Raw genomic sequence first — 15,966 nt, 5'->3', positions numbered from 1 at the left:
GTGGGGCAGGGATGGCTCCTTGAGAGCCCCCATGCTCAGCCCTGGCTGCTCCTGGCACACTCAGCCAGCACAGCTGGAGCTCAGGCAGGGACCTGGGTGAAGGTTTTCCCAGAGCAGGAACAAGGCTGGGTGAGCCCCAGCAGGACAGTCTGCAGGGAATGGCCCAGGTTTGGCTCAGAGCAGCCTCTCCTGACTTGTCACTGTCCTTTCTCCATGAACAGGTCCCCATGTGCAGCCCCAGCAAATGTCCAACAGCAGCTCCATCAGGCACTTCCTCCTGCTGGCATTGGCAGACACGCGGCAGCTGCAGCTCCTGCACTTCTGCCTCTTGCTGGGCATCTCCCTGGCTGCCCTCCTGGGCAACGGCCTCATCATCAGCGCCGTAGCCTGCGGCCACCACCTGCACACACGCCCCATGTTCTTCTTCCTGCTCAACCTGGCCCTCAGCGACCTGGGCTCCATCTGCACCACTGTCCCCAAAGCCATGCACAATTCCCTCTGGGACACCAGGAACATCTCCTACACTGGATGTGCTGCTCAGCTCTTTTTCTTTATGTTCTTCATCTCAGCAGAGTTTTCCCTCCTGACCATCATGTGCTATGACCGCTACGTGTCCATCTGCAAACCCCTGCACTACGGGACCCTCCTGGGCAGCAGAGCTTGTGCCCACATGGCAGCAGCTGCCTGGGCCAGTGCCTTTCTCTATTCACTGCTGCACACAGCCAATACATTTTCCCTGCCCCTGTGCCATGGCAATGTCCTGGGCCAGTTCTTCTGTGAAATCCCACAGATCCTCAAGCTCTCCTGCTCAAATTCCTCCCTCAGGGAACTTGGGCTAATTGCTCTTAGTGCCTGCTTGCTATTTGGCTGTTTTGTGTTCATTGTTTTCTCCTATGTGCAGATCTTCAGGGCTGTGCTGAGGATCCCCTCTGAGCAGGGACGGCACAAAGCCTTTTCCACCTGCCTCCCTCACCTGGCCGTGGTCTCTCTGTTCATCAGCACTGGTATATTTTACTACCTGAAGCCCCCCTCCATGTCCTCCCCATCCCTGGATCTGGCCCTGTCAGTTCTTTGCTCGGTGGTGCCTCCAGCCCTGAACCCCCTCATCTACAGCCTGAGGAACCAGGAGCTCAAGGCTGCAGTGTGGAGACTGATGACTGGATGCTTTCAGGAACATTAAACTGCTGGAGAATTTCTGCAAATCACTTGTAATAAAACTAGTTTTTGATAGTTCTTGTTGGTTTCATTTTGGAGATTTCTTTCCTTTCTTTTAGTTTTTTCATATTATCCACAAAGAAATGTCATTCCTTGTGCCATTTCTCATTGTGTGTCTCTCGACCTTCCCTGTGACTACACACTGTATCAATGAGGGGCTGCACTCTTAGTGGCTTTAAAGGAATGAAAGGATGTCCCAGCAGAGTTTTCTGCAGAGATGCCCTTTTGTTGCCTTCTCTGGAGCTGCAGCAGCAATGTCTGTGTGCAGAGCTGGGGCAGATCAGGGCTGGCCCAGCAGCTCTGGTCCTGCTGGCCACACCATTCCTGATCCAGGCCAGGAGCCACTGGCCTTCTTGGCCACCTGGGCACACTGCTGGCTCATGTCCAGCCTGCTGTCCATCAGTCCCTGCAGGTCCCTTTCTGCCTGGCTGCTCTCCAGCCACTCTGTCCCCAGCCTGTAGTGCTGCAGGGGTTGTTGTGGCCAAAGTGCAGGACCCGGCACTTGGACTTGTTCAACCTCACCTTGTTGGATTTGGGCCCTGGATCCAGCCTGTCCAGTCCCTGTGCACAGCTCTCCTACCCTCCAGCAGATCAACACTCCCAGCCAACTTGGTGTCACCAGGGTTCCTCAAGGCCCCAGAGTGTCCCAATGGTCTCCATGATTCCATGAGGCCTCCCAGTGTCACAATGTCCCTTTGGTTCCATGGGACCCCTTGGTGTCACAAAGTCCCTTGGATCCTTGGGCCCCACAGTGTCACAATGGCACCGTGGTCCCCCCAGGTCCTGCAGTGTCACAATGGATCCTTGGCTCCATGAGGTCTGGCAGTGCAGCAATGCTCTCTTTGGTTCCACAGTGGCACAATGGCCTCTTGGTCCCAAGGGCCACCACGGTGTCCAACATGTTTCCTTCATTCCAGGAGTCCCTGAGGAGCAGCACTGGCCCCTTGGTTCCATGGGGCCCTGCAGTGTCACAATGGCCCCATCATGACACCAGGTCCTGCTCTGTCACAATGCTCTGCATGGTTCCACAAGGCCCTGCAGGGTCACAGTGGCCTCTTGGTTGCATGAGGCCTCAGAGTGCCACAATGAATTCCTTGGTGCTGCAGTGTCACAATGGAGCCCTGGTGACACAAGATCCTGCAGTGTCACCAGGGACCCTTGGTTCCATGGGGCACCACAGTGTCACAATTGTTCCCTCAGTTCCCAGAGTCCTTGCAATGGAGCAATGGCCCCTTGATTCCATTGTCCCCAGGCTCTCACAGCTGCCCATGGCTGGTTCCAGAGAATCACAGAATGAGCAAGGTTGGCCATTGAATTCCAGCACACACCTCAGCTCTCTGATGATCCCGGCACCATGCTGGGCCCTGTTCCAGGCTGGAGCAGAGCAGATGTTGATGGGACAGGAGCCCTGCGGGGCTGTCAGGGACCTGCAGCTTGCAAGGTGCTCTGCTCTCCCTCAGGTGCTCTGGGAGATCCAATCCCAGCTGGGCACCTCAGGGCACAAGTGGCACTGCCTGTCCATGGGCACACAGCTGATGTCTGCCTGGAAAGGGGCACAGGTTTTAATACCTGTTAGTTTCATAATATACAAGCAAATCTTTATTATCTGGGTTATTTGAGTACTTTTAAGTGATTGCAAAATTTTCCCATCAATAACAGGAATTTCCTGGATCTACTGGATTCTTCTATTGATGGCAGGGAAAGAAATACTGATCTTCCCCTCTATCTTTGCCACCAACATTCTTTATTATCTGGGTCACTTGAGTACTTTTGAGAAATGGCAAAGTTTTGCCACCAGGAACATGTATTTCCCAGAAGTGTACTGAGGGCAGAAGGAGAAGAAATACTGATCTTCCCATCTACTTGTGTCACCAATATTCAGTCTAATATTTAATCACTGTTTTCCATCAGGTGTTTCCAGCCCTCCTGGTTAAATGGCCATGTCTAAGGGCATGTCTTCAATAGACCACATGGATCTATATTCTTCCCATTCCTCCCAGATTTCCTCCTCCAGATGCTTTCTGGTGATTCAAGTGCCTCTCAGCTGACTGGTTTCATGCTTTGAGCTTCAGTGAGTTGCCCAGTCTTTCTGAAGTTCAAATAAATAGCACATTAGTCAGTATCTTAATTGTGCTTATATCTATCACAGAATTACCTTTTCTTTTGTCTGTCTACAACAGTTCCTGTACAGAAAACCCTTCAGGATGGGGGACATGTCAGATGCTGCTGGGACATCCCAGAGAGCTGGGGGAAGAGCTGTGATGGTTGTTAAACTGTTCCAATGTTCAACTTGTGTTTGTTGGCAAGAAACCTTTCTGTGCCTCTGAGTGTCACCAGGCCCTGAGCCCAAAGGACACAAACCTGATGAGTTGTGGTTCCCACTGCAGGGGCTGCACTTGGACCTTGGCTCTGCACAGGAGAGCTCTTCATCCCCTTTCTCTCTTTTCCTCCCTCTGGCCATGGAGGGAGCTCCTGACTTCAGCCTGTGACTCGTGTGTGCAAAGAGCAAATCTGGGCAGAATTGGGGCAGGGAGGGTTTGGGGGACCTTGGGATCTGTGCTGGGCACAGAAGGTGTTTTCCATTGCTCTGAGACTGTCTGCTGTGGAAAGTGGATTTAATATCCAGCAGAGGAATGACTTTTGCATTTGATGGAGCTGTGCCTTCCCTTGGCTTTGTTGGCTGACAAGAAATGAACATCCCTCTGTGTCTGGGGCAGCTCCTTCTCCAAGGAAAGCAGGTGGGAGTTGGAGCCAAGGAGCTGAAAGCTGCAGGTGCAGCCTGGGCTGGAGGGAGCTCAGATTTGCACAAGGCTGCTCTGAGTGCCAGGGCTTGGATGGGGGAAATGGTGGGGTGGGGGTAGGGACAGAGTCTGATTGATTGTCAGCCATGAAGGGTCTTGATTTTCATATCTATTCAAACTGCATGAGGAGGTACTTGGATTCAGTGTCAATTGGAGACTGCATATATCAATAAATTAACAGGAAAACAAAACTAAACAGGACCTAAAATATATTTTTCACTGTCTTTTTAAATATCATGTATTCACTTTGAATACACTACTGAGATCTGTCTTTAACCACAAAAGATTTGAAAATTGAAATCAAATTATTCCCAGAGGCTTGGCTTGTTCAGGTGTTCTGAATGTTAATGAGCCCTGGGACACTGAATTCCTGCACTGAAGAGCTGAAGGCTGAACAAGCCTCTGGAGCAGGAAAATTCAGCAGCAGCCTCCAAGGTGCTGAGGATGTCAGCAGCCCCCAGTGAGGCCATCCCTGCCCAGAGACCGTGGGGGAATGGGCAGACAAGGAGAGCGTCCCTGGGGCTGGGGCAGCACAACTCAGAGGCAGCAGCGGCTCCAGCTGGGCAATGGAGTGTGGAATGTGGCTGGGAAAGCCCTGCCTGGGCTGGGCCAAGCAGGACACACAAGCCCTGACTCCCATCCCCAAACAATTCTCTCAATGAGACATTTAAAAGGAATTACAATTGTTTGTGTCCTCTGAGTTGGATGTACTGGAGAAATACCTACAAGAGATTCTCAGGAGCTCACAACAACCAAACAGCCTTTACTGGGAACTCTAGAAAATCAGAGAATCTTTTGGCAAATGGTTTAAAATGACAGACAATCACCAGAAAAAAAACTTCTCAAAGCATTAACTTGGCCCATTCAACTTCACAAACTCTAAGCCCATTCTATTTTAAGTTAATCAAAATTTGCAAGGAGACAGAAATAGAAGAAGTAGACAGAGAAAGAGAGAAAGACAAATAAGATACAGAGAAGCACCCCCACCTGGATTCCAGTGTTGTTCAGATGGAAATTCCAAGAGGAGGTAGGGTCAAGATGTGTGCTTGCCTTGTGGTCAGCCTTCAATACCCCTTGGTCTCCCTGGGCCCTTCCCCCAGGTGGGACTTGGGCTCATTTGGTCCCTCAGGAGCTGGGCTGGGGCTGCAGAGGTGGCTGTGGAGCATTGCCTGTGCTGTGCCAGGGACTGGCAGCCACTGCTGGGCTGGGATAGAGGCTCTGGGGGGATTGGGGTTCCTGGGCAGGGCAGTTATTTGGGAATTTAACTACTTGAGCTGGGCTTGTTGTGCGACTTTCAGCAGCCTTGTGTTCCTCACCTTGGGGTGAATTAAACTTGTCAGTGTCGCTGGTAACATTTGCTCCCTTTCCTCCAGTGATTTTAACTAACCTTTCAAGGAAGGACAACAAAATATTTTCTTTTTTCACTGGCCACCCACAATGGCCATTTTCCTCATCAATTCTGCAATTAATTCCCCAGGAGGAAGGAGCAACTGTGTCCAAGTTTCCAAGAGTCATTCCAGAAAGAACCACAACCTCCTCAGAGGAGGGAACCATGCTGTTGTCAAAGGCACTTGGGGTCAGACAACAGTGCCCTGAACTCACTGTGCAAAAATAATGTCACAATCTGGTTGAAAATATTATGATTGAGATTCCTCTGCCCCAACTGAGGTGCTAACGAGACCAAATCCAACGTGGATTTTATTGAACAGTAAATGTGAGGTAGAGAGAGAGATGGAAAGAAAAAGGGGGGAGAGCAAGGGAGTGACAGGGACAGAGACCTCCCCTGGGGCAGGGCAAGTGTGACATTGTCCCCTGTGTGTGTGGCCTTCCCAGGGTGGGGGTTTTACACCTGAGCCAGTTTGGGTAAGGGGGGTGGTGTTCACCCCACTGTTTCAGGTTGCAATGCAAGATGGAACCAAATGCATGTTTTCAATCCCCATCTTCATCAACTGCTATCAACAGGTGGGGCAGTGTTCTTTATCTCTTCCATGACTCAGCCCTGATAACGCCCTCCAGGGGAGATATCTTCTGGGAATGGGCCATTGAGTGTCACTGCAGGACTGATCAAATTCCATCATCCCATTGTGGGATGCTCCGCCCAGGGGGAGGATCCAAGCATTCCTACCTGGATATAAGCTGAGCCTTGCAACACCAGGAGCAGCTTGCCTGCTGGATTCCCAGAGGACAAGAGCTCCAGAACCACCACTGGACCTCCAGAGGAAGACCAGACCCTTCTACAGGATCACTGCTTTGACAGAATCACGTTCATCACTCCAACAGGACTGCAGCCACCATTTAATGGGACTGCTGCCAGCACCCTGACCAACAGGGTGTCAGGTTATATCCTGACTCTGTCAGTTTAAGGCAGTGTTTCTGTATCATTGCCTTGATCTAAAGTTTCTTATTCAATTGGAATTCTGATTTAGACCCTCCCCCTGGTTTGCCTTCAAACCAGTACAAAAGACAATGTGTGCACCCTTTGTTTTTTTCCCAGAACAGGATTTCCCATTCCCAAATCATGATTGGATGGAGGAGGATGCTGCGAGGAAGAGGAAGGAGCCCCAGGACACCCAGGCAGGTGAGGAGGAAGTCAGTGCCCCTTTCCCCCTCTCTCCTGCTCCATCTCCCAGCCCAGCACGGCCCCCGGCTGCAGGACAACCCTGCTGCCAACCCCGTCCTGCTGGGGATGCACTGGGGGGATCTCCTTCCCATTCCCTCTGGCACAGAGGCAAATCCCATCCTCTCCTTGTCCTTCCTCCCCCAGGGAAGAAGCTGAGGATGGAGACCACAGAGGACAAATCTCCTTGGCAGAGCCTTGTTGAAGAGGCAGTTTTGAGCGACTCCACTGTGCAGAATTCCAATGGGGAGGAAAATCCCCAGAGATCCCACAGGAGGAGGGGCTCCAAACCCAGCCCAGGGTGCTCTGAGGAGGCAAGACCCACCCTGAGCCAGGAAGGTGGACAGAGCTTCAGCCAGAGCTCAGAGCTGGTGGCCCAGGAACAACTTCATGATGGGGAGAAGCCCCACAAGTGCTTGGAGTGTGGGAAGAGCTTCAGGCAGAGCAGCGCCCTGATCCGCCACCAGATGATCCACACTGGGGAATGGCCCTACGAGTGTGGGGAGTGTGGGAAGGGCTTCAGCCACAGATCCACCCTTTCGACCCTCCAACGCATCCACACCGGGGAGAGGCCCTACGAGTGTCCCCAGTGTGGGAAGAGGTTTCAGACCAGCTCCGATCTCCTCAGGCACCAGCAGATTCACAGGGATGTGAGGCCCTTCCGCTGCCCTGACTGCGGGAAGGGCTTCAAGCGCAACTCCCTCCTCATCAGGCACCAGCTCATCCACACTGGGGAGAGGCCCTACGAGTGCCCCACCTGTGGGAAGAGGTTTCAGACCAGCTCAAATCTCCGTCTGCATGAGCGCATTCACATCGAGGAGAGGCCCTTCCTCTGCCATGATTGTGGGAAGGGCTTCAAGACAAAATTCTCCCTCATCCGGCACCGGCGCATCCACACAGGGGAGAGGCCCGATGAGTTCTCCACATCATGGCAAGAGCTTCTCCATGAGCTCGGACTTGATCAGACACCAATGGAGTCACCAGTAAGGGAAGTTTTGTGAGTGCCCCAACTGCAGGAAGAGCTTCTTGCCCAGCTCCAGCTTCTTTCTCTAGTGGAGGTCCCATGTTGGGAAGAGCCCTGGTGATCCATGTTCCCTGTGATCCATGCTGGGAAGACACCTGTCCCTTTTCCTGCCCTTGCCAATGACATGATGTGGGATGGAAAAACATGAGGGTGTGGCTATGGCCATGAAATTACATTCACTCCCACCTCAGGTCATTGCCAGGGGCAGGAAAGGCACTCTCTCTCTCCTTCCCTGAGGAGAAGGGTGTCCTTTCCAGATAGGGTGAAAATGTGACCGGGAAGAGACAGTGAGTTGTGTTGTAGTTTTCCCTTTTTCTTATCCTTTCTGTTATCAGTATTGTTTCAGTTCTTGTTTGTTCCTCATCTCGTTGCTGTACCCAATAAATTGTTCTTATCCCAGCCCGGGATCTTTGCCTTTTGTGCTTTCCATGGGAGGCGGGAGGGCAGCGAGGGCAGCGCAGTTTTAGCGGGAGCAGGAAATTGGGAAATCCCATTCCTGAAGCCCGGCCCGTGGAAACCGAGCATCCCAGCTGGTGCCAGCCCTGGTGGCCATGGCAACAGCCTTGGGAGCGGGTCCCTGGCTGGGGCTGTGGGAACCTCTTCCCTCTGGTGCCCAGGGACAGGAGTGGAGGGAACGGCTGCAGCTGAGTCGGGGCAGGCTCAGCTTGGATGTCAGGAAAAGGTTTTTGCCCAGAGGCTGCTGGGGCCCTGCCCAGGCTCCCCAGGGAAGGCTCCCAGCTCCAGGGCTCTCTGAGCTCCAGCAGCGTTTGGACAGCGCTGCCAGGCCCAGGCTGGCATTGTTGGGCTGTCCTGTGCAGGGCCAGCAGTTGGACTGGAGGATCCTGATGGGTCCCTCCCAGCTCAGCCAATTCTGTGCTTCTGGGATCCCATGAGCCTGGGGATGGGGCTGCCAATGGTTGCCATGGCAACGGGCTCTGGCTGCAGGCCTGAGCTGGTGTCCATGGCAACCACCCCTGGCATGGGGTCTCCATGGAGCTGCCAAGGGACTGAGCATAGCAACAGGGGGCTGGTGATGGTTGCCATGGAAACCGACCATAGCAACAGGGGGCTGGTGATGCTTGCCATGGAAACTGACCATAGCAACAGGGGCTGGTGATGGTTGCCATAGAAACAGACCATAGCAACAGGGGCTGGTGATGCTTGCCATGGAAACTGACCATAGCAACAGGGGCCTTGTGATGGTTGCCATAGAAACAGACCATAGCAACAGGGGCTGGTGATGGTTGCCATGGAAACTGACCATAGCAACAGGGGACTGGTGATGGTTGCCATGGAAACTGACTAGAGCAACAGGGGGCTGGTGATGGTTGCCTGCTAAGGATCAGATTTGTCACAGGCCCTCAGAGGGGTTCCATGGGGACTTTCCAAGAGTCTCCAGGCTGTTCCAGAGCTGGAATGTCACAGGCACAGACAGGGGCTCCATGGAGACCTCCCAGGGCTTTCTGGGCATGGTAAAGAGCCCTGTGGTCAGAGGCAGTCACAGCCATTCCATGGTGACATCCCAGGGCACCTTGGGCTGCAAAGGCACCGATCTGTCACAGGCACTCACGGGGGCTCCACGGTGACATCCCAGGAGTGCCCAGGCTGCCAAAGAGCCGGGATGTCCCAGACACTCACAGGGGTTCCTGTCATGGGCACAGTGGGAGCTTGAGGCAAAATTTATTAGAGAAGCTCCTGTTGGGTCACAAGGTGCAGAAAGGAGCCCCAACAGCCCCCACAGATCCCCAAATGTCACTGTTGAATTAGTGTTCCATGTGTTCTTTCCCATGGAAATGAACCATTCCTCTCATCCAGATGTCCATATCTGAAATTAGGATTCCACCTCCTTAATTCTGTATATCCAAGGGTTGCTCCCAGGCAAAATCTGCCAGAACCATCAAGTCTGGCTGGCCTTGGCCTCTGGTGGCTGCCCCTGCAACACTGGGGCTGGGTTCTTTCCTTCCCATGGAGATCCCTGGGACACTGTGGGGACCTCATGGAACCAAGGGGATCATTGTGGCACCACTGGAGCCCATGGAACCAAGGGGATCATTGTGGCACCACTGGAGCCCATGGAACCAAGGGGATCATTGTGGCACCACTGGAGCCCATGGAACCACAGGGGCCATGGTGACTTCATGGAACCCAGAGACCATGATGACTCTGTGGGGCCTGATGGAACCATGGAGACCATTGTGACCCTTCAGGGCCTCGTGTCACCAAGGGGGCATTATGGCACCTCAGGGCCACATGGAAGGGAGGGACCATTGGGACACTGTGGGGCCCCATGGAACCGGGGGAACATGGAACAGGTCTGCCTGGCTTGGTCTCCCAAGGGCCACATGACAGCTCTGGCTGATGTTGGAATGTCAAGGGCTGCCTCTCATCAGCTCCTGGAGCACTGGGGCTCTGTGCTTTCCTTGCTATGGAAAAGAACCATCTGTTTTTCAGATGCCCATTGCCAAAGATGGTACTCTCCCTAAAAAATTCTCACTATGCAAGGATATCTTTCAGAACAAAACCTGCCAGCTCTGGATGTCTTCGCCACTGGCTGTCACCTCTCATCTGTCCCTGAAATACTGAGGCTCTGTTCCTTCATTCCTATGGAAAAGAACTGGCCTTCAGGTCCAAGGGACCATGGCCAAAAATTAGAATTTGGCCTCCCAAATTCCGTATATCCAAAGATTGCTCCCAGACAAAAGTAGCCAGGACAGACAGGTCAGGCTGGCCTTGTCCTCTGGTGATTTTCTTAGACTCTGAGCTGAATGTTTTCATTTGAAAACACCTTGGAGAGGGCCCAGAGATCTCCCAAGGAGGGGTTTTGAGTCCTTGGGCACATGAGCACTACATATGGACAAAGGAGCTCTGTGCTCTGTGCTGTTGTGGTGGTTTTGCATCATGGAAGTGATGTCCTAAGAGAAGCTGCTAGCAGTTTCCTCCATGTGTGACCAAAAATCAATCAGTAATTAGCTTTGAGAATTGACAATCTGTTAAACCACTAAGGAAACTGTACACGCCTCTGTGAAGACACATGTTAAAGATGAGAAAGCCTGGGAGGGTCTCTTTCCCTTGTGGCTGGCACAGAGGTAACAAGGCTGACCCGGCCCCGTCTCAGCCAGGCCGGGCCGGGCGGCTCCTGCCGTGGGGCCGGCCCCTTGCCAGGGACCCCGCCAGGCCCCATCGGCTGCCGGGCAGGGCAGGGGAGGCCGCGGGGGGGCCGAGGCGGGCCGGGCCATGGCTGCAGTTGGGAACATCTGGGCACTGCTGAGCCCTGCCCCGCCGCCAGCCCGGGCCCGGCCAGGATCCGCCGGGCCCCAGGAGCAGCCCCGGGCGGGCCGGCTCGGCCAAGATTCTGCCACCGCTGGGCTTCAGCCGCAAGCCCCGGCAGGGGGAGGAGAAGCCATCGGCCCCGGCCGTGCTGCTGCTGTGCTCTGGCCTGGCTGCTGAGATCCTGGCCCTGCCCCAGCGCGCCCATCCTGACACAGCCCCAGCGCAGCCGCTGCAGAAACCTCCATCGTAAAAACAGCTCCGCCGCAAGCACCGAGCCCGGCCGGGTCACGGAACCATCTGCAGGCCCCGGGTGAGATATGAACTCTGTCAGTGCTTCCATCCTCCCTCGAGTGAGAGAAAAGGACAAAGTGCAGGCACACAGAGGGGCAACATGAAGACACCGAGGTCAGTGAAGGGGAAGTTGAGTCCCAGATGGGAGGGATGAGGAGATGCCTTGATCTTGGGGCTGAAATCCTCTTGTAAAGCTATGGGGAAGGATGTAATTGATACATCAGACCCTTTTTTTCCCTGTAATGCATTGAAAAGTATGGGGAGATGACTTGTTTAACAAAGGCCTCCATGCTGAAGTAAGCAAATGTTGAAGTAGCTGTGATCCCATGAGAAGTTTGAACACTGAAAGAGAGTGATGAGACCCTGTGCCCTCATGGAGAGAAGAAGATCTCTGTTCTCAGAGATGAAGATGATTTCAGAAATAGATGAAGAGAACCTTTGCTTTTGAAAAGCTCATTTTAAACTAATAACCGGTAAGTTGACATGGCCCATTAACACAGCCTTGGGAAAGGCTGTGAAAAAATGGGAGGGAATTCACCATTGCAGATTTTTCCAGGCAGCTGCTATTCATGGAAATTGAGAGCCTCAAGAGAACTGTTTTCTTGTGCAGAAGTCTCCACAGCAGGAAAGAGAGACCCCTCTTCCTAAGTGAACTGAAGAAAGACTATTCTAGAGATGGTAAACTGACAGAAAATTTTAGCTTTTGTCTCTTTACATTGTCAGTAAGAAAGAAAAGGTTGTAGGGAGAGAAGTTTTCTGAAAGTTTTGATCTGATTCTTATTTCTCTTTCTTTTAGTTACAACTAATAAACTTTTCTTCATACCCTTTTAAAGTTTTGAGCCCACTTGGCCTTTCTTCTAGTTCTATCTCACAGCAAGAAATGAGTAAGGATATTCTAGTGAGTGCATTGATAATTAAGCAACACTGAAAACTTGATGTATTGGCTGAGAAATCTGAAATTGGTGAACCAAAACCACGACAGAAACCTTCCTGATGTACTGCACTCGAGCAGAGGGAAATCAAGGCAGAGCCATGGTTTATCAGGACTTGCTTGATCCTAATGAGCCCTGTGGTGCATTTGGAGCTGAGCCCTGGAACCTCAGGGCCTGAGAGGAGATTGCACAAACCTTTCCAGGAGTCAAAGTCAGAAGAAAACCCCAAAGTGTATCAGGGCATGAATGGGTCCCACTGAGGTCCATCCCCAACACAGGCTCCTCATGGAGTCTTTGGAAGAGAGAACTGGAGGCCAGGATGGCACAAAAACTTCTCAAAGACTCAGTGGAGACAGGCAAATCCAAAGTACCTTAAAAAACCTTGAGTATCTCAAGGCATTAATGAGCCCCACTGAGTGCCAGTACAAAGCTCTCAAGGGACTCGTTAAAGCAGATAATTGGGGCCATGATTGCACAAACCTCTCACAGAGTCTGTATCAAAAGGGAAACACCAAGTACCTTAAAATAACTGAAGTACCCTGAAGTATTAATGAGCCCACTGAGTGTTGTTACTGACAAAGCCTCTCCAGGGACTAATTACAGCAGATAATTGGAGGCCATGATTGCACAAACCTCTCAGAGACTCCAAGGCAAAAGCCAAACCCAAAATCCTTTGAAAAACCTGCAGAGAGGCTCCCGGCACAGAGGCAGCTCCTGGCAAGGGCAGCGCTGCAGAGAGACAGCTCTGGCCAGGAGCAGCTCCTGTGCACAGCCCAGCAGGGCTGGGGCACTGCCTGCAGCCAGCCCGGGCACAGCACAGAGGCACAGAGGGGTTAAACTCAGCCTGGGCTGGGAGCACAGAGCAGAGCTCACTCGGGGCTCACTAGAGCAGAAACCATCCCAGGTTTGAAACAGTCATTCCCTGGCTGTGGGAAGAGAAGCTGCAGTTCCTGCAGGGATCTCCTGGAGCTGGCACATCCCACAGCTTTTAGGAGCTTTCAGGAGGACTCTCAGAGCTGCTCCAGGGCAGGGCTGTGCCCCAGGGCAGGGCTGGCTTTCCCTGCTGCCCCAGCCCAGGCACAGCCCAAGGCAGCTCCTGTTGCCAGGCTCTGCTGCAGGGCTGAGCAGCCGGGGCTGCAGCCAGGGGTGCCCAGGGCTGTCCTGCAGAGCAGGCTCCTGCAGCCCAGGGCGCTGTGCTGGGGCAGGGACTCTGCTGCCTGCCAGGGACAGCTCTCAGCCGGCCCGGGGAGCTGCTCCCAGCGCTGGGGAGAAGCTCTGGGGGGAAGGAGCCGCCCTGAGCAGGGCAGGGGCTGCTGCTGAGAGGGGCTGGCTGGGGCAGGGCTGCTCCCAGCTCCAGACCAGCCTGGGCACAGCTCCGGAGGGCACTTCCCAAAGAAGGTAAGCCTGGGATTGCTGGAAAGATCAGGAGCTTTCCTGAGAGTGATTTCAATTTCCTACAGGAGCAGGGTGGGAAATTTGGGGTGATGGCAAAAAGATTTTTGCATTTTATACATTTTTGATACATTCATAGCTCTGTAAATTACTATTATATAGTTAAAAATCTACAATCCTTACTTAACACCACTAAATTCTTATTAACTATATTAAACTACTCCTATATACCTATATAGTTATAATCCTTAATTAACTCTAGTATGTTTCCTAACCATTCTCTTAGATTGTAGAAAAATAAGCTGACTGTCTAAATACATTCCTGAAATACTGTCTTATCAGTCTTATTATCAAATAGTCTTACTATCAGGAAAAGAACCTACAAAACCAATTTTTTAATTTACCAGAATGTGAGCAGTCATAACAAATAGTGAAGGCAAAGAAGCCCTTGGACCTACTCCAATGGGTTGACCCAGGGGTGTGTAACTGGGGCAACTGAATCTCCTACTGGATGTTCCTGTTAAATATCCTAATTAATCAACCTTAATAAATTGTTGAAATCAGCGGCTGGATGTGCCCCATCCCCACTGGGACACCTGGATGCTTCCAATTAACGTCTGGTTTTTCCTTTACTGTTCAAACACTGCTGCAAGGGTTTGGTTTTGGTTTTTTTTTTTTTGATTATAGACAACAGGGGAATGAGAGAAGCAGAGCAGGAATTGTAATCCCAGAATCACAGAACATTCTGAGTTGAAAGGGACACACAGGATCACCAAAGGAATGTTTGAACATTTGCAGAGACTCCAGAACTGTAACTTTGGGTGGTCAGTCTCTCTGCTGGGAGCCTCCCAAAGGGCCCTCAGCCACTCCTCAGCCCTGGGCAGCAGCAGCATCACCTCTGCAGGGCCCAGCAGGGCTCTCCTGAGCTGCCCTTGCCCAGCTGCACACAGAGCCTGCCCCAGCCAGGGCCCTGCACACAGGCAGGTTTCTGTAGGGCCCCAGCCAGGGCACACAGGCTGGGATGGGCTCTGTGAGCGCTGGCAGGGACAGGGCTCCTCTCAGGAGGGAATGTCCAGGCCCAGGGAGATGCTCAGGGCAGGAGAGGGGGCTGAAGAGAGCAGTGCTGGGGGCAGGAGGGCACTGTGGGTGTGTGGGAGGTGCCGGGCACAGCTGGGCACGGGAACACTGTCCTGAGTGCCCGGCTGTCTCTGCCCCCTGCCCTCTCAGGCACAGCCCCACAACATCTTCTCTTGGTTCTGCCCTGCCCTGACATTGTCACTGTTATCTGCTGCTCCCCAGGGAGGCTCTGGCATTGGCAGCAGCTGAGTCAGGCACTGCCCTTGGCATTCCTGCCAGGCAGGGCTGTCCATGGCAATGGGTGTCCAAGCTTCCCTGGCACCTGTGGGGCTGTGGGCAGAGCAGTCCATGGGAAAGGGGAATGAGCTGAGCCCCCTCCCTGAGATCCCATCATGGGCACAGCCAGGGATCTCCTTGCTGTGCCCTTCCAGGCTCTGAGCTGCCCTCCTGGGTGCCAATCTGTGCCAGAGCCTCTGGGAGTTCCCTGAATGTCCCAGGGGAAGGGCAGAGCTGCCAGAGCTGAGGAAATGCTGCTGGGTTTGCCCAGGGAGCCGTGAGTGTCCTTGGCACAAGGGGGTGCTGAGACCTTGCCCAGAGACCTTTAGAGAGGGTGAGACATTCAGGGATCCCTCTGCTCTGGGCAGGGTCTGGTTTATCCCAGGGTGACCCGGGAGTGTGATTGTGCTCTGATTGCAGCCAAAGGTGCAAAGCCAGGGCAGCTGGGAACAAGCCCATCCAGCCCCTCACCTTCCCTCCACAGGGAATCCTTTGCCTCTCCCATCTCTCAGTGGCAAACTCTGAGTGCAGCAGAAATGCTGGGGATTTCTGACCTCAGAGAGCCAGCAATGATGTCCCAGCTTCCTTAAATGAACTCCTGCCATCCATGTCCTATAGAACTGGGAATGCAGATGCTACCAAGCCTTTCTGCATTTGATTCCCCTGACAAATCCTGAATATCCAGCCTTGTCCCTCTGCCACAAACCCAGGGCAGTTGGCTCACCCCCATGCACAGTCCTGGCTGCTCCTGGCACACTCAGCCAGCACAGCTGGAGCTCAGGCAGGGACCTGGGTGAAGGTTTTCCCAGAGCAGGAATGGGTGAGTCCCAGCAGGACAGTCTGCCCCAGGTTTGGCTCAAAGCAGCCACTCCTGACTTGTCACTGTCCTTTCTCCATGAACAGGTCCCCATGTGCAGCCCCAGCAAATGTCCAACAGCAGCTCCATCAGGCACTTCCTCCTGCTGGCATTGGCAGCTGCAGCTCCTGCACTTCTGCCTCTTGCTGGGCATCTCCCTGGCTGCCCTCCTGGGCAACGGCCTCATCATCAGCGCCGTAGCCTGCGGCCACCAC

General features: G+C 53.2%; 1 protein-coding gene across 1 annotated transcript; it reads left to right on the top strand.

Annotated features, from left to right (window-relative positions):
- Positions 1-244: 244 nt before the first annotated feature.
- Positions 245-1,180, top strand: LOC115916810 (olfactory receptor 14I1-like). Its single transcript, XM_030970550.1, has one exon. The coding sequence runs from the start codon at positions 245-247 to the stop codon at positions 1,178-1,180; it is 936 nt and encodes a 311-aa protein (XP_030826410.1).
- The last annotated feature ends 14,786 nt before the right edge of the window (positions 1,181-15,966 follow it).

This window comes from Camarhynchus parvulus, unplaced genomic scaffold (genome assembly GCF_901933205.1).
Source record: "Camarhynchus parvulus unplaced genomic scaffold, STF_HiC, whole genome shotgun sequence".
Classification (NCBI taxonomy): Eukaryota; Metazoa; Chordata; class Aves; order Passeriformes; family Thraupidae; genus Camarhynchus; species Camarhynchus parvulus.
Note: the sequence above shows the minus strand (reverse complement) of the source record. Positions and strands in the feature narration are given on the sequence as shown.

Excerpts from the sequence above, each read along its gene's own strand:
- LOC115916810 (XM_030970550.1), top strand. The coding sequence starts at position 245 with ATGTCCAACAGCAGCTCCATCAGGCACTTCCTCCTGCTGGCATTGGCA.